This window comes from Carcharhinus amblyrhynchos, chromosome 6 (assembly GCF_965287045.1).
Source record: "Carcharhinus amblyrhynchos chromosome 6, sCarAmb.v2.hapA, whole genome shotgun sequence".
NCBI classification, from domain to species: Eukaryota; Metazoa; Chordata; class Chondrichthyes; order Carcharhiniformes; family Carcharhinidae; genus Carcharhinus; species Carcharhinus amblyrhynchos.
In genome coordinates this window covers 85,860,531-85,882,163 of record NC_137329.1, presented here as the reverse complement: position 1 = coordinate 85,882,163, position 21,633 = coordinate 85,860,531, and the positions used below count along the sequence as shown (strand labels likewise).

General features: G+C 42.1%; 1 protein-coding gene across 2 annotated transcripts in view; it reads left to right on the top strand.

The window, feature by feature from the left end:
• Positions 1-21,633, top strand: part of kiaa0930 — a 75,086-nt gene that overhangs the window by 38,286 nt on the left and 15,167 nt on the right. For both annotated transcript variants that reach the window (XM_080190858.1, XM_080190856.1), the window contains exons 3-5: positions 12,815-12,919; positions 16,971-17,048; positions 18,668-18,769. In XM_080190858.1, the coding sequence (XP_080046984.1) occupies positions 12,815-12,919; positions 16,971-17,048; positions 18,668-18,769 (285 nt within the window). The remainder of the gene's footprint in view (positions 1-12,814; positions 12,920-16,970; positions 17,049-18,667; positions 18,770-21,633) is intronic.

Genomic DNA, 21,633 nt, shown 5'->3' with positions numbered 1-21,633 from the left:
TTTTTTAATCCGAATTACCTGTGTTTGTCTGATGGAAGTAAAATAAAGTAAAGCACGCAGCACAAGCTGTTTAATTTGTTCATTGTTTAAGGCTGCAATATTTATCTGATGATTCTGTGTAAAATGATTAAATGCTAATTGTCTCTAAGCATCAAACCCATTCCATCACCCCCCCACCCCCACCCCAGTTGTGTACAGGGTATTTGAGCAGAATGCCTGAGTAATATTTCAAAAATTTAACTTAATTTCAGGTTACATGAGATTTTCTGAGGCCACAGTTCACAGTTAATGGCTTACTGGCTATTAACTGGAACAAAACCCTAATCCTCCAGCAGCCAGACATTTGCAGAGTTGTGTAACTTACAAAACTCCAGTCTTCCAGCAGGCTGTTTAGGATTTTTCAGCTGTCTGTAACAATTTCTGACTCTGCAAAAGTAACTTCCTCCTGGTATGCTGTTCCTTTTAGAAGTCCAGTAAACAACAAGCTTGAGTCACTGCTTCCTGGAATCACAGAATCTTTACCATGCAGAAAGAGACCATGTGGCCCTTCGAGTCAGCACTGGCTCTCTGAAAGAACTTTCTACTGATTTCGACTGCCCTGCCTAATCCCCATAACCTTGCACATTCTTTATTTTGAGAAACCCTTTTAAATACTTCAAGCAAACCTGCCTCCACCACCCTCTTTGGAAGCTTGATCCAGACTCCAGACTCCAGCCACCCTCTAGGGGAAATTTTTTTTTCCTCGTGTCACCTTTACGCCTTTTCCAACTATTTTGAATCTGTGTCCTCTAGTTTTTGATACTGTCTTGAGTGGGAGCAGTTTCTCACTATTTACTCTGTCCAAACACCTAAGGATTTTGAAAACATATCAAGTCTCCTCTCACCCACCTTCTTTTCTCCAAAGAAAACAACAGCCCCAAGCTCACCAATCTATCCTCAGAGCTACAGTTCATACTATGTGTAACCCCATGACTTGCCTGGGCTTGCAAAATCTCACTAACTGTCCAGGCTGGAGACAATTTTCACCTCTTTAACCTGTGCTTAATCTTCTCTCCACTCACATTAGAACATAAGAACATAAGAACATAAGAAATAGGAGCAGGAGTAGGCCATCTGGCCCTTCGAGCCTGCCCCGCCATTCAATAAGATCATGGCTGATCTGTCGTGGCTCAGTTCCACTTTCCCGCCCTCTCCCCATAACCCTTAATCCCCTCTCTTATCAAAAACCCATCAACCCGCTTCTTAAAAATATTTAGCGAGGCAGCCTCCACCACTTCAACGGGCAGAGAATTCCAGAGATTCACCACCCTTTGAGTGAAGAAGTTCCTCCTCAACTCCGTTCTGAACCGCCCCCCCTTTATCTTGAGGCTGTGCCCCCTAGTCCTACTGTCTTTTTTGAGCGGGAAGAGTCTTTCCACCTCTATCCTATCCATCCCATTCATCATCTTATACGTCTCAATGAGATCTCCCCTCATTCTTCTAAACTCTAACGAGTACAAGCCTAGTTTATTCAGCCTCTCCTCATAGCTCAACTCCGGTATCAGCCTAGTAAACCTCCTCTGCACTCCCTCCAAGGCCAAAATATCCTTGCGCAGGTGCGGCGCCCAAAACTGCACACAGTACTCCAGCTGCGGCCTCACCAATGCCCTATACAGCTGCAGCAAGACCTCCCTACTTTTATATTCAATCCCCCTCGCTATGAAGGCCAGCATCCCATTCGCCTTCCTGACCACCTGCTGCACCTGCAGGCTGGGTTTTTGCGACTCATGCACAAGGACCCCGAGGTCCCTCTGCACCGTCGCCTGCTGCAGTTTTTCGCCACGTAAGTAATAATCCTTCCTACCATTCTTCCTACCAAAGTGGACCACCTCACACTTGCCAACATTAAATTCCATTTGCCATTTCCTGGCCCATTCGCCCAGCCTATCTAGATCCTTCTGCAGACTCTCCACACCCTCCACACAATTTGCCTTTCCCCCAATCTTGGTGTCATCAGCATTGTCTGCACCTATAAAGACCTGATAACCTGAAAAGACTCATATTACAACCATTATCGTGTAAATTGAGTCCGAGTCTATGTACGCCTTGTTTGTGACGCAACTTTTCACTCACGTGAAGAAGGAGCAATGCTCCGAAAGCTTGTGCTACCAAATAAACCTGTTGGACTTTAACCTGGTGTTGTGAGACTTCTTACTGTGCTCACCCCAGTCCAACATCGGCATCTCCACATCATATACAAGTTCACCATGACTTTATGCTTCATTAACTACTCTCTCAATTTGTGCTACCATCACGTATGACTTATGTACATATATACTGAGGTCACTCTGTTCCTGTAGCCCCTTTTCGAGTTTCTCCCTTTAGTTTATACTGTCTGCCCACATTCTTCCTGCCTCACACTTTTCTGCATTGAACTTCACCTGCCACTTGTCTGCCCAATCCACATCTGTGTTCTTTTGATTAGATAAAATGCAAATAACTGTAATTGATTTACATGGTACTAATGGCATGTTGTTTGAGTAAATGTGCTTACACTACCTCGGAAACAGCAAGCCGGAATGATATGAAGAAGTATATTTGTGTCATTTTGATTAATAATTTCATATTTCAGTCTCACTAGCCCATCAAAGGAATACTGGTTCACAGAATATAAAAGAAACTCTACGATCTAAAGACATTGGTATCCTTCTCACTGTTGGCATTTCCAATCTTAATATCATTTGCAAATTTTGAAATAGTGCCCTGAACACCACAGTTTAATATAATCAGGAAGAGCAAGGCTCCCAACGCTGACCCCTGGGGACCTTCACTACAAACCTTTTTCCAGTCTGAAAAACAAACATTTATCACCACTCCCTGTTTCCTGTCACTCAGCCAGTTTCTCATCCAAGCGCTGACTTTCCCTTTTATTCCAGGTACTAGAATTTTGCTCATAAGTCTGTTGTCTTGCACTGTATTAAATGCCTTTGGAAAATCCATGTACATCACATCAACATCATTACCCTTATGAACCTTCAGTGTTACCTCCACAAAAAAACTCTAGCAAGTTAGATGAACATGGTTTTCCCTTAATGAATCCATTCTTGTTTTTCTTACTTATCCTGCACCTGTCTAAGTTACTGTTAATTTTATCCTGAAGTATAGTTCCCAAGTTTCCCAGTCAAACTGCGTGGTCTGCTGTTGCCTGCATTACTCTTGCACCCATTTTTAAACATTTGTGTAACATTTGCAATTCTTCAGTCCTCTAGTACCACCACTGTGTCTAAAGAAGATTGGAAAATTATCACCAGTGCCTCTTAAATTCCCACACTCACCTCCATTTAGTATGCTTGGATGCTTCTCATCCATTTGCTACCTTATCTATTTTAAGAAAAGATAACATTTCTAACAAGTCCCTCCCTCAATTGTAAATTCTGCTAGAGAACCAGTTACCTCCTCTCTAATGCTGGACTGGGTAAAATCTTCTTTTGTGAAGACAGATGCAAAGCACTTGTTAATACCTCAGCTATTTCTTGACCGTCCATGTGCAGGTCTGTTTTTTTTTAGTGCCTCACCAGCCCTGCAGACTTGTCTGAATCTGTTGGATTCTGTTCCTGTGAAGCACATTGGGATGTTTAATCAGAACGAAAGTTATCTCTGCTGCTTTTTGAAAGAAGTGAACTCAACGAACTGAACAACTTGTCAATCCTGTGCTTCAGTTGTTGGGCTCTTTTGTGGAAGTAAGCACAATGGTGTGGTGCCTAAACCTTACGTTGTGATTATGCCTGTTCTTGCAATTATTTGCAAAGGAATATTCCACATCACACCATTTTTAGAATCTGAAAATTGTGTCCCAGCATTCATCCAAATAGAATGACTAATGATGAGTCCACTTTCCTTCTGATATTCATCACTCAGACTCATGAATGATGACATAATAATTGTGTTGTATTTTTCACTGTGAATGTAAGTTTCCTCCCACAGTCTGAAAGATGTGCTGGTTAGGTGCATTGGCCGTGCTAAATTCTCCCTCAGTGTACCCGAACAGGTGCTGGAGTGTGGCCACTAGGGGATTTTCACAGTAACTTCATTGCAGTGTTAATGTAAGCCTATTTGTGACACTACTAAAGAAATTTTAACTTTAAACTTTAAAACTCTTTAATTTCTGAAGATCCCAGAGTAATTGTGGCAGGTTGTCAACCTGTTCAGGGAAACTGTGTATCTCTGTGTAGTAATCTAACGGCTTTACATTGAAAGATTATGGCATTTCAAGTGTGTTTTTTTTTAAACATTACCTTCACTTAAAAGTCATTGAGCCATAAAGCAGAATAGTGATTTCTTCTTTTCCCCTCATTTAAATCTGGCACCAACAACTTGCGAATATTGAAGCAAATTACAGAGTGGGACGAGTGATATCAGCACTTGCTGATAACATGTCACGCTGTGGTGCTCCATCTATCAAGCAGCAGATATGTGGATGATGAGTAAATAGTTTGATTTTATACTAGATGATAGAACTGGGTCAACAATTTCCACTTGTGTCATGAAAATAACTCCAGGATGGTTTCTAGGGCATCTATTTCCCTCGTTCTACTCTGAACACTGACCACCACGCAAACGGTGCGCGCTTTGACTGTTTGCCTTTTATTTAATATAAAGCGGGTCCAGCATCTGCGGTGAAATTTCCCTGCTGATTAAAGTTGTGGGCACAGCTAGACAGCAATCAAGGTTAATTCCAGCGGAAGACCCTGCGTGGAAACAGCTCCCTTACGCTGTGCCCCCATCCAGTAAAAGCAGCAATTTATTCAATAGTGCAGAGAATCCAACTCTTGTGGTAATTGCCCAGGGAATAAGTGCGCTCTAATAATTATTCATGAACAGTGCAATGGCTACAATTCGCCCTCATCGATTTTAATTAGTTCCATTTTGAATTGTAATCATTTAGCGCTGGAAAATGTGTAGTTTTCCTAATAAATGTATTCAAGCTTCAAAATACACATATTGTGCTGAAAGGTTTTTTTGTTCTCTCACTAGTCATATTTTTTGCTACCATGTTATTTTGTAGCTGAGGGTTGTTCAGATGGTTTCTATGGTTATTGGTCTCACTAGCTGACCCAGTGCATGAATATTTTCACTTCTTTAAAAGGGGAACATCGCTGGGACGTTCCTGTTTCTCACACCCGTCATATTTAAACAAATAGTTTTGGGGTGATTTAAGTATTAAATTAATAGCACAATTTGTTAAACTCCAGAATATAACTATAGATAATTGTGATATTCGAAACCTGATATTTTTTCAGCAGTAAGTACAAAACGATGAGGGAAGGGCAGTGATGTGTTGACTGAGAGTTGGTGGACGCCTGAGTGATCCACAGTCACCACATCTGCAGGAAGTTTTTTTTTATATTCATTCGTCCTGGGATCTGGGCATCGCTGGCTAGGCCAGCGTTTATCACCCATCTTTAATTGTCCTTGAGAAGGTGGTTCTGAGCTGCCTTCTCAAACTGCTACAGACCATGTGGTGCTGGTATATCCACATTGCAGTTAGAGAGGCAGTTCCGGGATTGTGACCCAGCGACAGTGAAGGAATGGTGATACATTTCTAAGTCAGGATAGTGAGTACTTGGAGGGGAATTTCCAGGTGGTGGTATTCCCAGGTATTTGCTGCCCTTGTCCCTTTAGATGGTAGTGGTTGTGGGTTTGGAAGGTGTTGCCTAAAGAACCTTGGTGCATTCCTGCAGTACATTTTGTAAATGGCATACACGCTACTACTATTTGTCGAGAGAGGGAGTGAATGCTTGTGGAAGGAGGGGTGCTTTGTCCTGGATGGTGTTGAGCTTCTTAAGTTCGTTGGAGCTGCACCCATCAAGGCAAGAGGAGAATATTCCATCACACTCCTGACTTAGGCATTATAGATGGTGGACAGGCTTTGGGAAATCAGGAAGTGAGTTATCTGCCACGGGATTCCTAGTCAGTAACTTGCTTTGGTTGCCACAGTATTTATATGGCTAGCCCAGGGGATGGGCTATAAAAGTAGGGAGGTCTTGCTACATCTCTACAGGGCATTGGTGAGACCACACCAACTGTTTTGTGCAGTTTTCGTCTCCATAATTAAGGAGTATACTTACAGTGGAAGCAGTTCAGCAAAGGTCCACTAGAGAAGATTCCTGAAATGAGGGGGTTGTCTTGTGAGGAAAAGTTGAGCAGGTTGGGCCTAGCTCTATACTCATTCATGTTTAGATGAATGAGAGGTGATCTTATTGAAATGTCAAAGATTCTGGGGGCGGTGGTTGACCGGGTAGTTGCTGAGAAGATGCTTCACCTCATGAGGGAATCTAGAACTAGGGGGCACTGTTGTCTCCCATTTAAGACAGAGAAGATGAGGAATTGCTTTCCTGAAAGAGTGGTCAGTGTTTGGAATTCTCTTCCACAGAGAGCAGTGGAGGCTGCCTCATTGAATATATTGGAGATCTTTGATTGACAAGGAAGCCACGTATTATGTGGGGCAGGCAGAAAAGTGCAATCAAGGTCAAGCCTGATCAACTATGAACTTGCTGAATGATGGAGCAAGCTCAATGGGTCAAATGGTCAATTCTTGCTTGTTTCTTATGATGGTCTGACATTACAAATACAGACAGCTGAGGCAAGATGATTTGCTTACACCACTCCCACAGAGGAAAATCAGTTTCCCATCAGTCTGGACTGGATATATACTTGTTTCACAATGAAGAGATGAAGTACAATTTGCACAGTGTTACCTTTTTGTGATATAGCTAGTCAGTTGTGGCTAACATTGTCTGTGATGTGGAGATGCCAGTGTTGGACAGGGGCAAGCACAGTATGAAGTCTCACAACATCAGGTTAAAGTCCATCAGGTTTATTTGGCAGCACAAGCATTTGAAGTCTCAGACTCCTGCTTCAGGTGAGTGAGGAGCTGTGTTCACAAACAGGGCATATACAGACACAAACTCAATTTACAAGATAATGGTTGGAATGCAAGTCTTTACAGGTAATCAAGTCTTAAAAATACAGACAACGTGAGTGGAGAGAGGGCCAAGCACAGGTTAAAGAGATGTGTATTGTCTCCAGCCAGGACAGTTAGTGAGGTTTTGCAAGCCCAGACAAGTCATGGGGGTTACAGATAGCGTGACATGAACCCCAGATCCCAGTTGAGGCCATCCTCATGCGTGCAGAACTTGGCTATCGGTTTTTGCTCAGCAATTCTGTATTGTTGTGTGTTGTGAAGGCTGCCTTGGAGAATGCTAACCCGAAGATCAGAGGCTGAATGCCCATGAACTGCTGAAGTGTTCCCCGACTGGAAAGGAACACTCCTGTCTGGTGATTGTTGAATGATGTTCATTCATCATTTGTTATAGCATCTGCATGGTCTCCCCAGTGTACCATGCTTCGGGACATCCTTTCCTGCAGCGTATCAGGTAGACAATGTTGGCCTAGTCGCAACAGTATGTACCTGGTGGATGGTGTTCTCACATGAGATGATGGCATCCGTGTTAACAATCCAGCACGTTTTCTAACCAGGAGATAACGTACAAGCTTCACAATCTGTCCTTTTGTTGGGATAGGTAAAGCAATCATGAATGGTTCCGGTCCTTTAGAGGAAGTTGCATGTTTTGAATGCTTCAGGTGGGAGAGTGGCATTAGTTGCATCCCTCCCATAGGTAGCCAAACTGACTTGATGGGCCAAATGGCCAGCTTCTGTACTGTAAACTGTTCTATGACTGGAAGATGTTCTACTGGTTGGCATTCTCAAAGGGTTCCCTTAACTTCCAGTAACTCAAGTCTTGTAGACAGAGGGTAGTTCCACGGAACGTCTCAGTGATAGAGGTCCAGGGTCAAAGAATATGTCCTGCTGATTGAACCATTCGAGATGAAGGCTGAAGACTCTATTGCTGGGTGAAATCTCGAGTACAAGTTAAATGCTGAATGTCTATCATGAAGACGGTAAGCAAGGTATTACACATTTAATTCTTCTAGCAGAGGAGCTGCAAGGTTCTGTAATTAGCTGAAATTTGCCAATTCTAACCGTTGACCTAAGTCACATGATCAGATAATGGAAGAACAAGCGCTGAAGATTAGGGGATTCATGTTAACTTGGTGCATAATTTCAGCAATCAAATTTTATCTCAGGACAATGCAAAGTTGACAATGTGTGCACTGTCATACTCTGGTGATGGGAAATGAGGATTTATTCCCAGGAATTCCTGTTCGGATACACTGAGGGAGAATTTAGCATGGCCAATGCACCTAACCAGCACATCTTTGGACTGTGGGAGGAAACTAGAGCACCCGGAGGAAACCCTCGCAGACACAGGCAGAATGTGCAAACTCCACACAGTGACCCGAGCCAGGAATCGAACCCGGGTCCCTGGCGCTGTGAAGCAGCAGTTCTAACCACTGTGCTTCCCAGAAGAGGAGACGGGAGGCTGGGGCGGGTAGAATGATTTTAAAACACATCTTTTACATTTCTTCTGCCATCACTTGGATGTGAGTTACTACTCTGAAATGTTTTCTTTTTAAGGACAGTCACCTGCCTTCAATTGAACAGCTCACTTGAACTAATGATTGCCATTCAGTAGAATCTGCAACCTCTGAAGCACAGCCTCCGCTGTCTGGCTGGCTGGATGCTGTTCCTGCAGAGTGGAGGTGGTGTGTTTGTTTCCACGGAAACCAGAATATGCCTGGTAGCTGCTGAATTTATTGAAGAATAGAGCTCCAGCAGTAGCCTGAGCAGAAGTGTCACTCAACCATGTACAAATAGTCTGTGCTGCTCCACAAATGTTGTGGTCTTTTTATTTTCATGCAAGTTATTGTAGAATAAGAATAAAATTGCACTGACCTTCTCACGTTGAGCTAGGCATTGGAAATGACAAAGGCACACTCTGCCCAGTCAACCCTGCAAAATCATCCTCACTAATATGTGGAGAAATGCTCCAAATTTGGCAAGCTGTTGACAGATTAGTCGAGCACCGGCCTGATGTAATCAGACTCACCAAATTATATCTTCCAGCTAATGTCCCAGAGTCCTCCATCACCATTCCTGGGTATGTTTCATCCCACTGGCAAGTCAGGCGCACCAGAATTGGCAGCACAGTGGTATGGAGGGAATGGTCCTGGGTGTCCAAAATTCACTGCCGATGCCAAGAAATTTTGTGGCATCGGATCAAACATGGGCAAAGAAGCCATCCACTGATTACTGCCTAACGATGCCCCCCTCCCCCTTAACTGATAAATCATTCTGAGGGGTGAACAGCCAGTTGTCCTGTGGTCCACATCAGGGCCAATGACATAGGTAAGAAGAGGGATAAGATCCTGAAAGCAGAACATGGGGAGCTAGAAAAGAAATTACAAAGCAGGGTCTCCAGAGTAGTCATCTCAGGATTACTCCTAGAGCCAAGAGACCGGGAAGAGGTGAATAGAGCAGATAAATGTGTGGCAGGAGGGAGGGATTTGGATTCCCGAGGTATTAGGACTGATTCTGAGGAAGATAGGTCCTGTACAAGGTGGACAGTCTGTGCCCCAGCAGGGCCATATAAATAGGCATGATATAATTTGAATATGGAGATATGACTGCAGGATGACCAAGGCTGGAAACTGAATATCTAAAGGTACTCAATATTTGGGAGATACAGGCAAAAAGGGAAAGGAAGCGGTGGTAATGTCAGCAGAGGAATTTAGGTGTTTTGGTACACTGAGTCACAAGATGTTTGTATGCAAAAGCAGCAATTAATTAATTTAATGGAATGCTATCCTTTGTTAGAAGAGGAATTGAACATAACGTACGCTATGTTTCAGTTAAACAAGACGTTGGTGAGACCACATCTCGAATATTATGGACTGTTTTGACTTCCTTATTTAAGGAAGGATATAAATGCACTGGAGGCATTACTACCCTTTCCAGCTCAGTAAGTGGTACAGTGTGCGATACTGCAGTGATTGAGGTATGATTCTGTTAATGATTCACATTGATAAAATGCCTACAGTGCAGAAGGAGACCTGTTGGCCCATTAAGTCTGCACCAACAACAACCCCCACCCAGGTCCCCGTAATACCACGTATTTACCCTGCTAGGTGCCCTGACACCAAGAGGCAATTTAGCGTGGCCAATCAACCTAACCTGCGCATCTTTGGAGTATTGGAGGAAACTATAGCACCTGGAGGAAACCCATGCAGACACAGGGAGAATGTGCAAACTCCACACCGAGCTTGGACACACGTTTCCCAAGCTGGGAATCAAACCTGGGTCCCTAGCACTGAGGCACAGAACAAACCACTGTGCCACCTTGATGCTCAGGACCCCACTTCATTTTTCATACTTCTTTAAAAGTAAGTTCCTCTTCCACCAAATGTCCCTTCTCCTCATCTCTCTTCTATTCATTGCTCCAGCCAATTGAAGAGCTTTCTTTATGCCTCTGACTGGAGCAGATTTGTTTATTCAGTGAATCAGTTAGAGAAATGGAGTTGGATTGACCTTGCAGACTAGTCACATCACTTTCAAAGCTTGACATCAAATCTCCTCTAAAGTCACTTGATCAAACCACAACTGTACTATCCCACTCCCACTTTCCATGTTGATTTTCTTCAAGCTGCATTGACGCTCCAGCTCTGAATTTCCTGCTGCCAACCAGGTCATATCTTGGACCCCTTCCGAATAAAGAGCAGAGGAGAAATCGCCTTGTACAACCCGAGCAAGAGAAATCTCTTCCAGTTGCTCAGTGAAGTCTGTAGCCAGGATAATATGACAATTAGCTAGAGGATGCTATGATTTTGAGCATTTTTTTTTAGGGGAGACTTGCTAGTGGATCCTCTACAGGATGAAAAATAGATGTTTAGAACTTAATGGTTGGCAAAAGGGCTGAGGGGTGGAGGTGGGTGTTGCTAGTGAGTGATCTGATTGGGTCAATTACTTTGTGTGAAATTGAGCCAGACGGACTCATTTGGTGGCAGCTCTGAGTTAGTTGATCTCAAGAACGGGAAAGGTGTTACATTATCCAAAAATTCCTTCTGTATGTATGGGTGTCAGCTTAGGACTGATTAAACTTCAACAGTTGCGCTTCTGTGATTGGGTAACTTAAATGGATACTTTGACAGGGTGCCTTTGGGTGATAAATATAGTTTTTTATTTATTCAAGGAATGTGGGCTTCATTGTACTTCTAGATAACGGTTGTGGGTATGGAAAGTGCTATCTAAGGAGCCTTGATGAGAACCTGCAGTACATCTTGTGGATGGTACATACTGCTGCTACTGAGCATCAGTAGTGGAGGGATTGGATGTTTGTGGATGGGGTGCCAATCAAGTGGACTGCTTTGTCCTGAGTGGTGAAGTATTCCTCATAAGAGCCATTAAAGGAATGATGAAAGTAGGTATTGTGAGATTAAAAAACATAAACTTTGTAGATTTATTTTTGATGTTTTTGTAGCTCCCTGCTATTTTCTTGAACTGTAAGGTCTCCATAAGCCAGTCAGACCAGCAGAAACAGAACCTTCAACTGATTAGTTATAAAAACCTACAAACTAAAGCATCAATGTCTGATCTGAGGTAAAATGTACAGGTAATGTCCTGAATAAAATCTGTTAATCATTTGTATTAAAATGGGCTCACTCCAAATAAGGCTGTTTGCAATGCACCAATGAGCAGTTTATTTCTATCATAAGTAGCTTGTGAGTTCCAAAGGCAATAAGGCAAGATGTGTGGTGTTGGCTGGAGGAAAGACCCTGTGTAGGCAATGACACACTCATCAGTATTAATGTGTTTTTGGGGAGTCTTTCTCCCTATGTTGGATAAAGGGAAAGCCCATGAACATTGATATTTTCTTTGTAACATTGGGAATTGGATTCTTTTTTGTCACATTTAAAAATGATAGCAGTTTAGCAGAATATGTAAAGAACATGTTAAATGGCTAGAACTGGACCTGGTTCAAAAAGTGTACAGAACAAATCAATACCTGCGTGTGATGATAAAGTGGGAATCTGAGGGTTCTGAATCACTTCTATGAAGAATTATAAATCTATAATAAAGTTTGGTATTGTAAGAAACTAATTAAAGGTCCTTTGGAGCGAATTACTCTATGGCGGAATTATACTTTTGGTTTTCATTAACCTAAATAAGAAAAGTAAGGACAGGCACAGTTTATTTTCTCTATCTTCTTATTATCAACTTGACAACTAATGGAAACAACATATTGTTATTTACATCTTTGTTATAATCCTTGTCAGGCTGTAATTTTCATAGCGATAGAGGGAAAATTAACTTCAAATTTCTCTTCATAGCTATAACTGACCACCCTGGGAGTCCCCACTGCGCTTATTTCAATGTGTTACCTCCATCCTAAAGTGAGGTGTTAAAAGGTTTCAATTTGCGGCTTAATCAAGGCCTTGTACAAGTTCAAAATTACTCTCTGCTTTTGTACTCCACTTGTCTTGAACAAAACCAAGGGTTTTGTTTGTACCGCCAACCTTAAATGATCCCTATATTGTACAACAAGGTCTTGCTGTTCCTCCAGTCTCTTTAGAAATTGTATTAATTTTAAATTGAGTTTCTTCTGTCTTATCGCTCAACTATTATTTTGTACCATTCCACATTGTATTCTCACCTATCTGTACAGCCACCAGCTCATCCTTCACAATTCCTGTCATGATTTTCTGTAAATTCCTATTTGGATCCCCGAAAATATTAGTCGAAAAGCCAGGAGCTGATGTGAAAATAAAACAGTGTTTGCCTCCTGTAGTTACTGTGAATCAGTTAACTCTGCTGATCTGATGTGGAAATATTAAGTGTGAAATTTTTCTTTTCCTCTGTCTCCTCTTGCACTGCCAGGTTGAAGTTGAGGTTTACCGCAGAGATTCCAAGAAGTTACCTGGTCTCGGTGACCCAGACATTGACTGGGAGGAGAGTGTTTACCTGAACCTCGTTTTGCAGAAGGTACAGTGAGACTGGTCACGTGCCATCTTCAATATACAATACCTAACGTGCCTTCCAAACCAATAAAACCTTGCTGACCAACGGCCTGGCTGGTTACATCTTTGTGTGTTATAAGTCTCTACAATTGCCAAGTGATTACTTCTTATTTCAAATGCACAAAAGATTTCAAGATGGGTTTCATGTGTCTCATTGAACTAATGCAGTGTTTGTTGGGATAGTGAGGTGGGACAGGCCAGACAGATTGTAAAGTTTAGTCTGCATTCAGTAAACTGATTTAATGGGGTTCTAAAATTGGTCTCCATATCCCTGGGCTAGGGAGGAGAGAGTCAACCAGGGTTCCAGCTCCTGGATAAATGCATAGTAATGCGGATGCTGGAATCTGAAGCAAAAACAGAAAACTCTGTTAGATCTCAACACGTCTGACAGCATCTGTGGAGAGAATAGGGCTAACATTTCAAATCTAGATGACCCTTCATCTCTCAATGCTAGCTCTATTCTCTCTCCACAATGCTCTCTGATTTGCTGAGATTTTCTAGTATTTTCTGCTTTTGTTTCTGCTTTTGTTCCTGCTCCTAGAACTTGTTTATTGAAGAAAAGTTGAACATTAGAAGTAATTAATTGCTGTCAGGCGTTTTGGGATGTGATAATGGTTGAGTAAGGTTTGTTTTTTCCTGTCCTGATTACTGTTTAGTGATTTCTGCTGAAAGCCTGTATATGGGAACATAAATGGAAGACAGGTTAGGCTTGGCTCTGTCCTTCTGGTTGAATAACTGAATAACAGTTTAAGCTCTAGCCTTTATATAAGATGCTGTTTCCTTCACTAACATTATAAATGAGGAGGACAAAATTTTGATAGATTTACACATTTGTTAATATCCTGTTAGTTCCATAGGAACAGGGCCATGACAATGTAAACCAATACAAGTTCTTCCTTTTGCTTCCTCTTTTGAGTCTCACAATTGGGACAAATTTCTCGAGAATCTTTAGCACTTGCTATGATTTCACACACTGATTACCGCTAAACTGGAGCACCCTCTAGTGACAGCTCAATTTTTGATAGTTAATCTGAATTTAGTGATTGTAATTTGCTGTAGGAGTGAATCTAGAGAGGCGAAACTGGAATGGATAAGACAAGCAACTGTGCAACTCCTTAACCAATCAGACTGAAAGATTGTAAAATTAATCGTGCATGATGTGACTGGGAAAGTACAAGTAAGAGTGGATGAATTTGATGCCCAATAATACCTGTCCAATCAGGTAGAGAAATAAAGAGAGCATGAAAACAAGGTTGGATTAAGAAAGGAAAGACAAAGGGGAAGTCATTTTGAAAACCATTACAATTTTAAATCTCCAACGTCATTTAAAATCTGAAAGTATGAGGCACAACACTTGTAGTCATTAATTTCAGTGCCAGAGAGGTGGCTTGACAGCTAGAAACTAGAAGCAGTAGACCATTCGGCCCTTCAAGCCTTCTCCACCATTCATTACGATCATGGCTGATCATCGAATTCAATATCCTGAATTCCACCTTTCCACCACCGCTTCCCCCCAACATATCCCTTGATCCCTTACGGCCCTAGAGCTTTATCTAATTTCTTCTTGAAATCAAACAATGTTTTGGCCTCAACTACTTTCTGTGGCAGTGAATTCCACACATTCAGCACTCTTTTGGATGAAGAAATTTCTCCTCCCCTCAGTTCTAAAAGGTTTACCTCTTATCCTCCAACTGTGCCCCCTAGTTTTAGACAATTGACACACTACATTAAGCCTTGGATTGAAATGGCAATACAACATTGTGTGGCAATGTTGTTTGCATCTACCAGGCACGTGCATTAAACAGCATGAAGTCACTTATTTCAGTAGTGAGGCAAACAGCAAGATAACATTCTAGCAAAGCAAACAATGAGACAGACAACAATCCTTGGATTTCCACCTTTTAACTGTGTATCCACAGTCACTTTAGGTTGCTATAACATTGGTACTGGTAGTCATTTATGCACATTTACCTTGCTGTAATTTTAACATCAAATTACAGGCCATTTGACAGCACAGAAGGAGGCCATTCAGCCTACTGAGCCTGTGTTGGCTCTTTTGAAAGATCTATCCAATTACTCTGACTTTCCTCATAGCCGTTTAGATTTTTTTTTAAGTATATATTCAATTTCCTTTTGAAACCACCAGTTCCATCAGCTTCCAGCACCCTTTAATTGTACTACAGATCATAGTGACACATTATAAACGCTTATAGTCCCTCTGGTCTTTTGCTAGCTGTTGTAGCCTGTGTTCTGGCTGCCAATCCTCCTGTCACTTAAAACCATTTTTCCATATTTACTTTCCGGTGCCTTCCACATTTGAATGCTTTAATTATATTTCCCCTTAACCTTCCCTTCTCTTTGGGCAGAAAAATCCCAGTCTCTCTTGTCTTGAGGTGAAGAGCTTGGCTCTATTCTTTCATCACTGACATAAATTGACATTTCCTTTCAAGCTTTGATGTAAATAAATAAACTTTTGAAATCTTTTTATCTCACAGGAGTTAACAGGAACTCCTGGTTTATGAAGTGAAGAGTATCTCAGTTATAATCTTCACCCTAGGGACTGGATTAGTCAATGAAACTAACCACTGGGGGGTGCAGAATTCTGCCCACTAAATAAACAGTATGGTCGTTTTTTTTTAAGAAAAGGATTTTAAATGATTAAAGTTGGGAGAGACATGTTTGACAGGAACCATCAGTTCACGTAGAGGAGCTTAAGTGGATACGGTGTCCTATTAACAAGCCAGAGGGTACAAATTTAAATCCAAAAATGAAAAATTGTGAAATTGGATTTGTGTAATCAGTCAATTTGTGGTAAAGCCTACCTTTTTCTTTCCTGCTTCTGGGGGATACATAGTGATACGTGCTGCCACCTCTACACAGTCATGTGGCACTTGTATTCCTACTATACCATTAGGTGTGCCTTACAGTGTTCACTTTTCCAAGTAAAAGCAAGAAAATTGAATTCTGACTGTTTGAAAAAATTACAAAATTGCAATTAAAGAAAAACTATTAACGGGAAGGATGAAATCCATTCATGTTGTCTGGATTTTCTTTGAAATCTGTTGAATTGATTTATTTTAATTTGATTGTTTCACTTTGTGAGTTTTTTTTTATTTGTTCATGGGATGTGCGTCTGGGGTGGCATATAGACCAGACCAGGTAATGAAAACAGATTTCCTTCCTGAAAGGACATTAATGAACCAGATGGGTTTTTACGACAATCGACAATAGTTTCATGGTCATTATTGACTTTTAATTCCAGATTTTTTATAGAATTCAAATTTCACCATTTGTCATGGTGGGATTTGAACTCAGGTCCCCTGGGCCAATTGTCAATTTTTCTGGAATATTTTGTTTGTCAGTTGCCCACTCCGTCCCCCCAAATCAAATGTGACTGAGGAAAGAGGGACACTGACACTGGAGCTGGATGCTGTAAACCTCCTGATCCGATGGGAGGTACTGGAGGACAAACTCTTCACAAACTGCCTTTTCTCTCTGTCGCCATTAGCAACATTTCCATTTTTGTGCAGGCTGGAGGGCAGGGAATATAGCTCAATCTCTAACGTTGCTTCAAATGAACCAATCTCCCACATAGCTTCACCCCATTCAAAACGTCTGATAATAGATTCAGCTTCACAGTTAATTTGGGTCAATGAAGAGATCAGAGATAACTCTAATAAGAACACTTGCAGCTCTGGTACTGACACAGCAGAGTGAGAGGTTCAAACGTCAAATTATACTGAATTAACTGACACAAGTCAGGGCAGCAGCGGAGTCACTACAGCTGAGCTCAGTGGACTATGGAGTGGGGGAAGAAAATCACCTTTTTAAAAAAATGCATAAACATGGATTTCTAGTGAAGGCAGACTTGATCTTGATTGTGATGCACCATACTGCTGAACAGCCTTTCAACACTTTTGATTCACATGTAATAGATGAACATTTGGACAAGTTACCATAAGGCTGAAAGATTGGTGTGAAACGTTCTCTCTCTCTCTCTCTCTCTCTCTCTGCAGCTGGAATATGTTGTAACGTGTGCTGTATGCACGCGTTCAGACGGAGGAGACATTCACATCCATAAGAAGAAATCACAAGTGAGTGGCTGATTCGATTTTGCTTGCCAGGATACTGAATATAGTGTGTGGTCTTGCCGGCCTTGAGTTTTGTTTTTAGGCTTTGTTGAGGAGATGCACAGAAGTTCAAAACTGTCTATATATTGTTACAAACCTAAGGCCAAATTTTGGATTCAGCAAAGAAGTGATGGGGCTGACTTGCAAGCTGTCCTCAAAGATCTTGTGAGCACTTTGTCCTGGATTTCACCTTCCTGACACTAATTTCATTCTGATGCCAGCTATAGGGAATCTCTGGCATCCAACAATATTGCTGTCATCAAGCAAGCTAACCAGCCAATCACACTGAAGAATACTAATAGACAGCAAACCAAGGAAACAAGCTGGTTTTTATTTTTCACTTCTACAGAAAGTGAAATAAAGGTTGGGACATAGTTATTGGAATAAGGTAGAAGGTGAATGTGACCAATCTTTTTTAAAGGAAATAAGTTTAATTTTATAATTCTATTGAATTTTGTCATGGAATGAAGAAATCTGATGCCACAAATTCCCAGAGCTAGAGAGGCTGTTCAACAATAATTATTAATGCATTGCAAAAAAACCTCACTTTTTTTCACGGTTTTTACAGCACTAAAATTAATAGTGCAAGAAGTGAAGAGTTCGTGATATTTGAGATGATTTTCATTATAGCGTATCACCTGTGGAGGAGTGTGGAATCACTGATAGCAACTTCCAGATTTTTGCAATTAGCTAATATGTCGACACCAGAGCTTGCTGTCGTTTCACAGAATACTGATAGTGAATGTTGACTTTTTAGCTGCTCTTGCAACTACAAAACCTAGGACATGTATGTCAATATACCACATTCACAATCTAACATACAAATCATCTGCTAAATGGAATGAATAAGTATTCCTAACCTCAATTCATTATAACATTGCCACTTTCTGCATTGCCACACAAGGAATTCCATCGAGGTAGGAATGTCTCACATTTTCACCAAGGTTCACCTTAATCAGCCTCACAAATTTGGATTTATCAGGTTTAATTTCTGAATTAAACTGAACTGATTTGGAATTCAGGACAACCAAGAAATGGGAGAGCCAGTTCTGAACCTGTATTTACCACGCCCATAGAGAATCAGTGCTAAGGAGGATGACAGGCCACATTTATACACAAATAGAAGCAAATGTAAGACACGTTGCTCAATTTTGACCTGGTTTTAGTGCTTCATCAACTCACTCCAAGCAGGTTCAAAATCTTGTTTCATTCTTATCCACCTCCCTCACGAGAGATCAACAAATAGACCCAGCCAGCTGGCAAACCATAGCTGTACCTCCTCACTGGGTATATTGTATCAGTTGCCTTAGTAGCTTTAGTGGGCAAACAACCAATAAGTTATGCAAGAGGCATTTCAACAGGTTAGTGACCTGCTGTGGTTTGGCCTGTTTGCAAATAGGGAGCAGTGTCAAGCCTAAACGCTGCCAATCTCTCCTCACCTCCCAATCTCACAGCAACTGTTTAGTTTATGTATAACTGTTGGTTTCCGACAGAGTTTATAGTCATGGTATCATTTAAGTTCTATGGGGAAACGACACCTGTAAGATCAATATTATTTTTCCCTGTTGCTTTTTTTTAAACAGCAAGTATTTGCATCTCCAAGCAAGCACCCAATGGATAGTAAAGGAGAAGAATCCAAAATCAGTTATCCAAATATTTTCTTCATGATTGACAGCTTTGAAGAGGTAATTGTTTTCTTAATATTCACTGGACAGCTTCCAGAGGAAATCCTCACATATATACAGAGGAGGTTGGGGCACCGTTGTCGTGACTACCCCTTTTATTGGCCTGTTTCTCTCGGGCAAATTCTACCTCTGAGCCAGTAACCCAAATGGATACACATGGGAAACTGTAACTGATTGCACATTTTAGGTTCCAGGCCCATACTGCATTCTTCACAAACTAGTTTGTGTCTGCGGCACAGTGTTTTTTTTAATTGTGTGGTGGCTTATGTTACATTTGAATCAGTGGTCAGATATTCTCTGTAGGAAAGTGGTGTCAATAAGCAACAAGATTAATAAACATACACGCCTTTGTTGCCTTTAGACATGACTGCCAACAAACAGCTGGTTGTCATGCCGAGGTCTACCCACTGTAAATTTGAGCCCATCCAAAACTCCGCTACCTGTGTTCTAAATTAACCAAGTGTCGTTTACCCATCACCCCTGTGCTTGTTGACCTCCATTGCCTTCTTGTTAGGCAACAACTTGATTTTCAAATTCTCACCTAAGACAAAAGCAAAACATTGCGGATGCTAGAAACCTGAATTCAAAACAGAAATTGCTGAAATTACTCAGCAGGTCTGGTAACATCTGTCAGTGGAGGAACTGAGTTAAAGGCCAGAATTTTCCGGCTATTCATGCTTGCAGAATCTTATTGTCCCACCAAAGGCACACACCTCCATGGGTTTCCCAGCGACATAGGGTAGAGTCAATGGGAATTCCCACTGACAGTGGTGGGGCCAGGAGATCCCACTGTCGGCCAACCAGTGCCACCTCCCTTCGCAAGAAATACACTGCAGGGAGGCCAGAGAATCATGCCCAAAGTTTAACTTTCATCAGAACTCTCAGCCTAAAACACTGATTTTGTCTGCCTCTCGACAGCTCTGCCACATCTGTATTTCCAGCAGTTTCTGTTTTATTGCAATCTAGTTTCTCTCAATGAGAGCAATTTCCTTGGTCCTATTCAATCCTATTTTTCTATTTGTCCAGCAGACATTTCATGAATTAAGTCTTTGTTGATTTTCAACTCCAGTCTGTCCCTGTCAGCAGTGTTGCATGCTGGGTAGTGTAATGTTCTAATTGCGTTAGGGGTTGTGGGTTTTAACAGAAAAAGATGTGAGGGGGTGGTGCAGCCAGCAGGAAGACATAGGCAGAGGCTGGGTAGCAGGCGTCCCATTGGGCACCACGGCCTCCACGCGTCTCTGGCTGCCAGAAATCAGTGTGCAGCGGAAGAAATTATCTAAATCAGCATTTGAATATGATTAGCGGACCTGGGACTGAAATCTCTGGGCCAACTAGCACCTTCCCCCACTCCATCAGGAGTGTTTCACTCCAGCACGGTTTACAATAGCTCCCCACTAGTGGGGAGTTGGTGGCCTGACCCTACTGGAGTGAAGGGGGGCAAGGAGGATGCCCCTGGTGTTGCCAGCTTTGCAGTGCCAGCCTGGCACCTAACACTGCCCAAGGGGCAAATGTCCACTGGTGCATCTTGGCAGTGCTAGCTGGCATTGGGCAGAGCCAGAGGGAGCACTGGGGTCGTTATTGGAGGGAGGGAAAGGGCTAATTGGGGTGGGGGTCAGTCAGGACTGAGGGGGGTGGTGGTGGATCGGCTCAGTAGGGAGTGAGCGGGGCGTCATGTTTGGCCCAGAAGGACCTCCATTGGTTAGCAGTCTGGTGGCGGGGGACTGCATGGCCAGCGATGGAAGGTTGCTGTGCTGGCAGGCAATCGAGCTGACCAGCGACTGGGAGGCCAGCAGTGTGGGACTACTGCACGTGCACTGATCTCGGCACTGGCAGAGCGGCGTATGTGCAGTGGCCCACTCAGTGCTATGCTGCCAGCCTCTACGGTGGGATTAGGCCCTGCTCCAGGATTTTTAGCGTGAACTTTATGGTGCACAGAATGTGGAAGATTCATTTTGAAAATTCTGCTGAAAAAAACCAGTGGGATTTACTCCAATTTTTACGTGAATTCGGCACTTAAAGTTTTTTTTGGGCGAATCCCACCCTTGGTTTACATATGTAAATTCAAAATAAACAACTACAAGTTTTATTGCAGAGCTGTTGTGTGCACAGTGTCGAAAATGAAACTAAACAGGAGCCTGTGCATCAACTGCAAAAACAGACCATTCACCATGTACCTTTCGACAGAACATCACACCCATACCCTAACCCCGTAAGCCCACATATTTACCCTGCTAATCCCCCAATTTACACACCCTAGGAGAGTAAGGGGTAATTTAGTGTGTCCAATCCACATGTGTATCTTTGGACTGTGGGAGAATGTGCAAATTCCACGCAGTCACCCAGAATCGAACCTGGGTCCATGGCACTGTGAGGCGGCAGTGCGAATCACTGTGTCACCATGCCACCCATTATGTGATGGGTTCTTAAAGCAATCATGCAACCATTTAAATATAAAATAGGTAGCTCTGTTAATTAGTGGCTTTGATCCTGTCAGTTGTGCAGCAGGAGTGTATGTTGACACAAGAGTCCTTTTCAGCCTTCAAGGTGTTTTTTTTTAATTAGAGAAGAATTTTCAAAGGAACAATTGTTCACCAGGTTTTCTAGAAAGAACGTTGCTGCCTGTGCCAACTCTTGATTCAATCATCTAAGATTGCACCAAATTGCAGAATTATCACTTGTTGACTGTTTTATTCACAGAGTAGGAGCTGACAGAGAGAGGCCTGTGACTAAAGGGGAGGGAAGTGATATCAGCTGACTTGATAGAATGACACATTTGCCTAATGTTAGGCTTGGATAATTCAAAGTAAGCTGTAAGGATCAATTTAGCTCAATTTTCTCTGAGATTTTTGGATTTCATTTGTTAC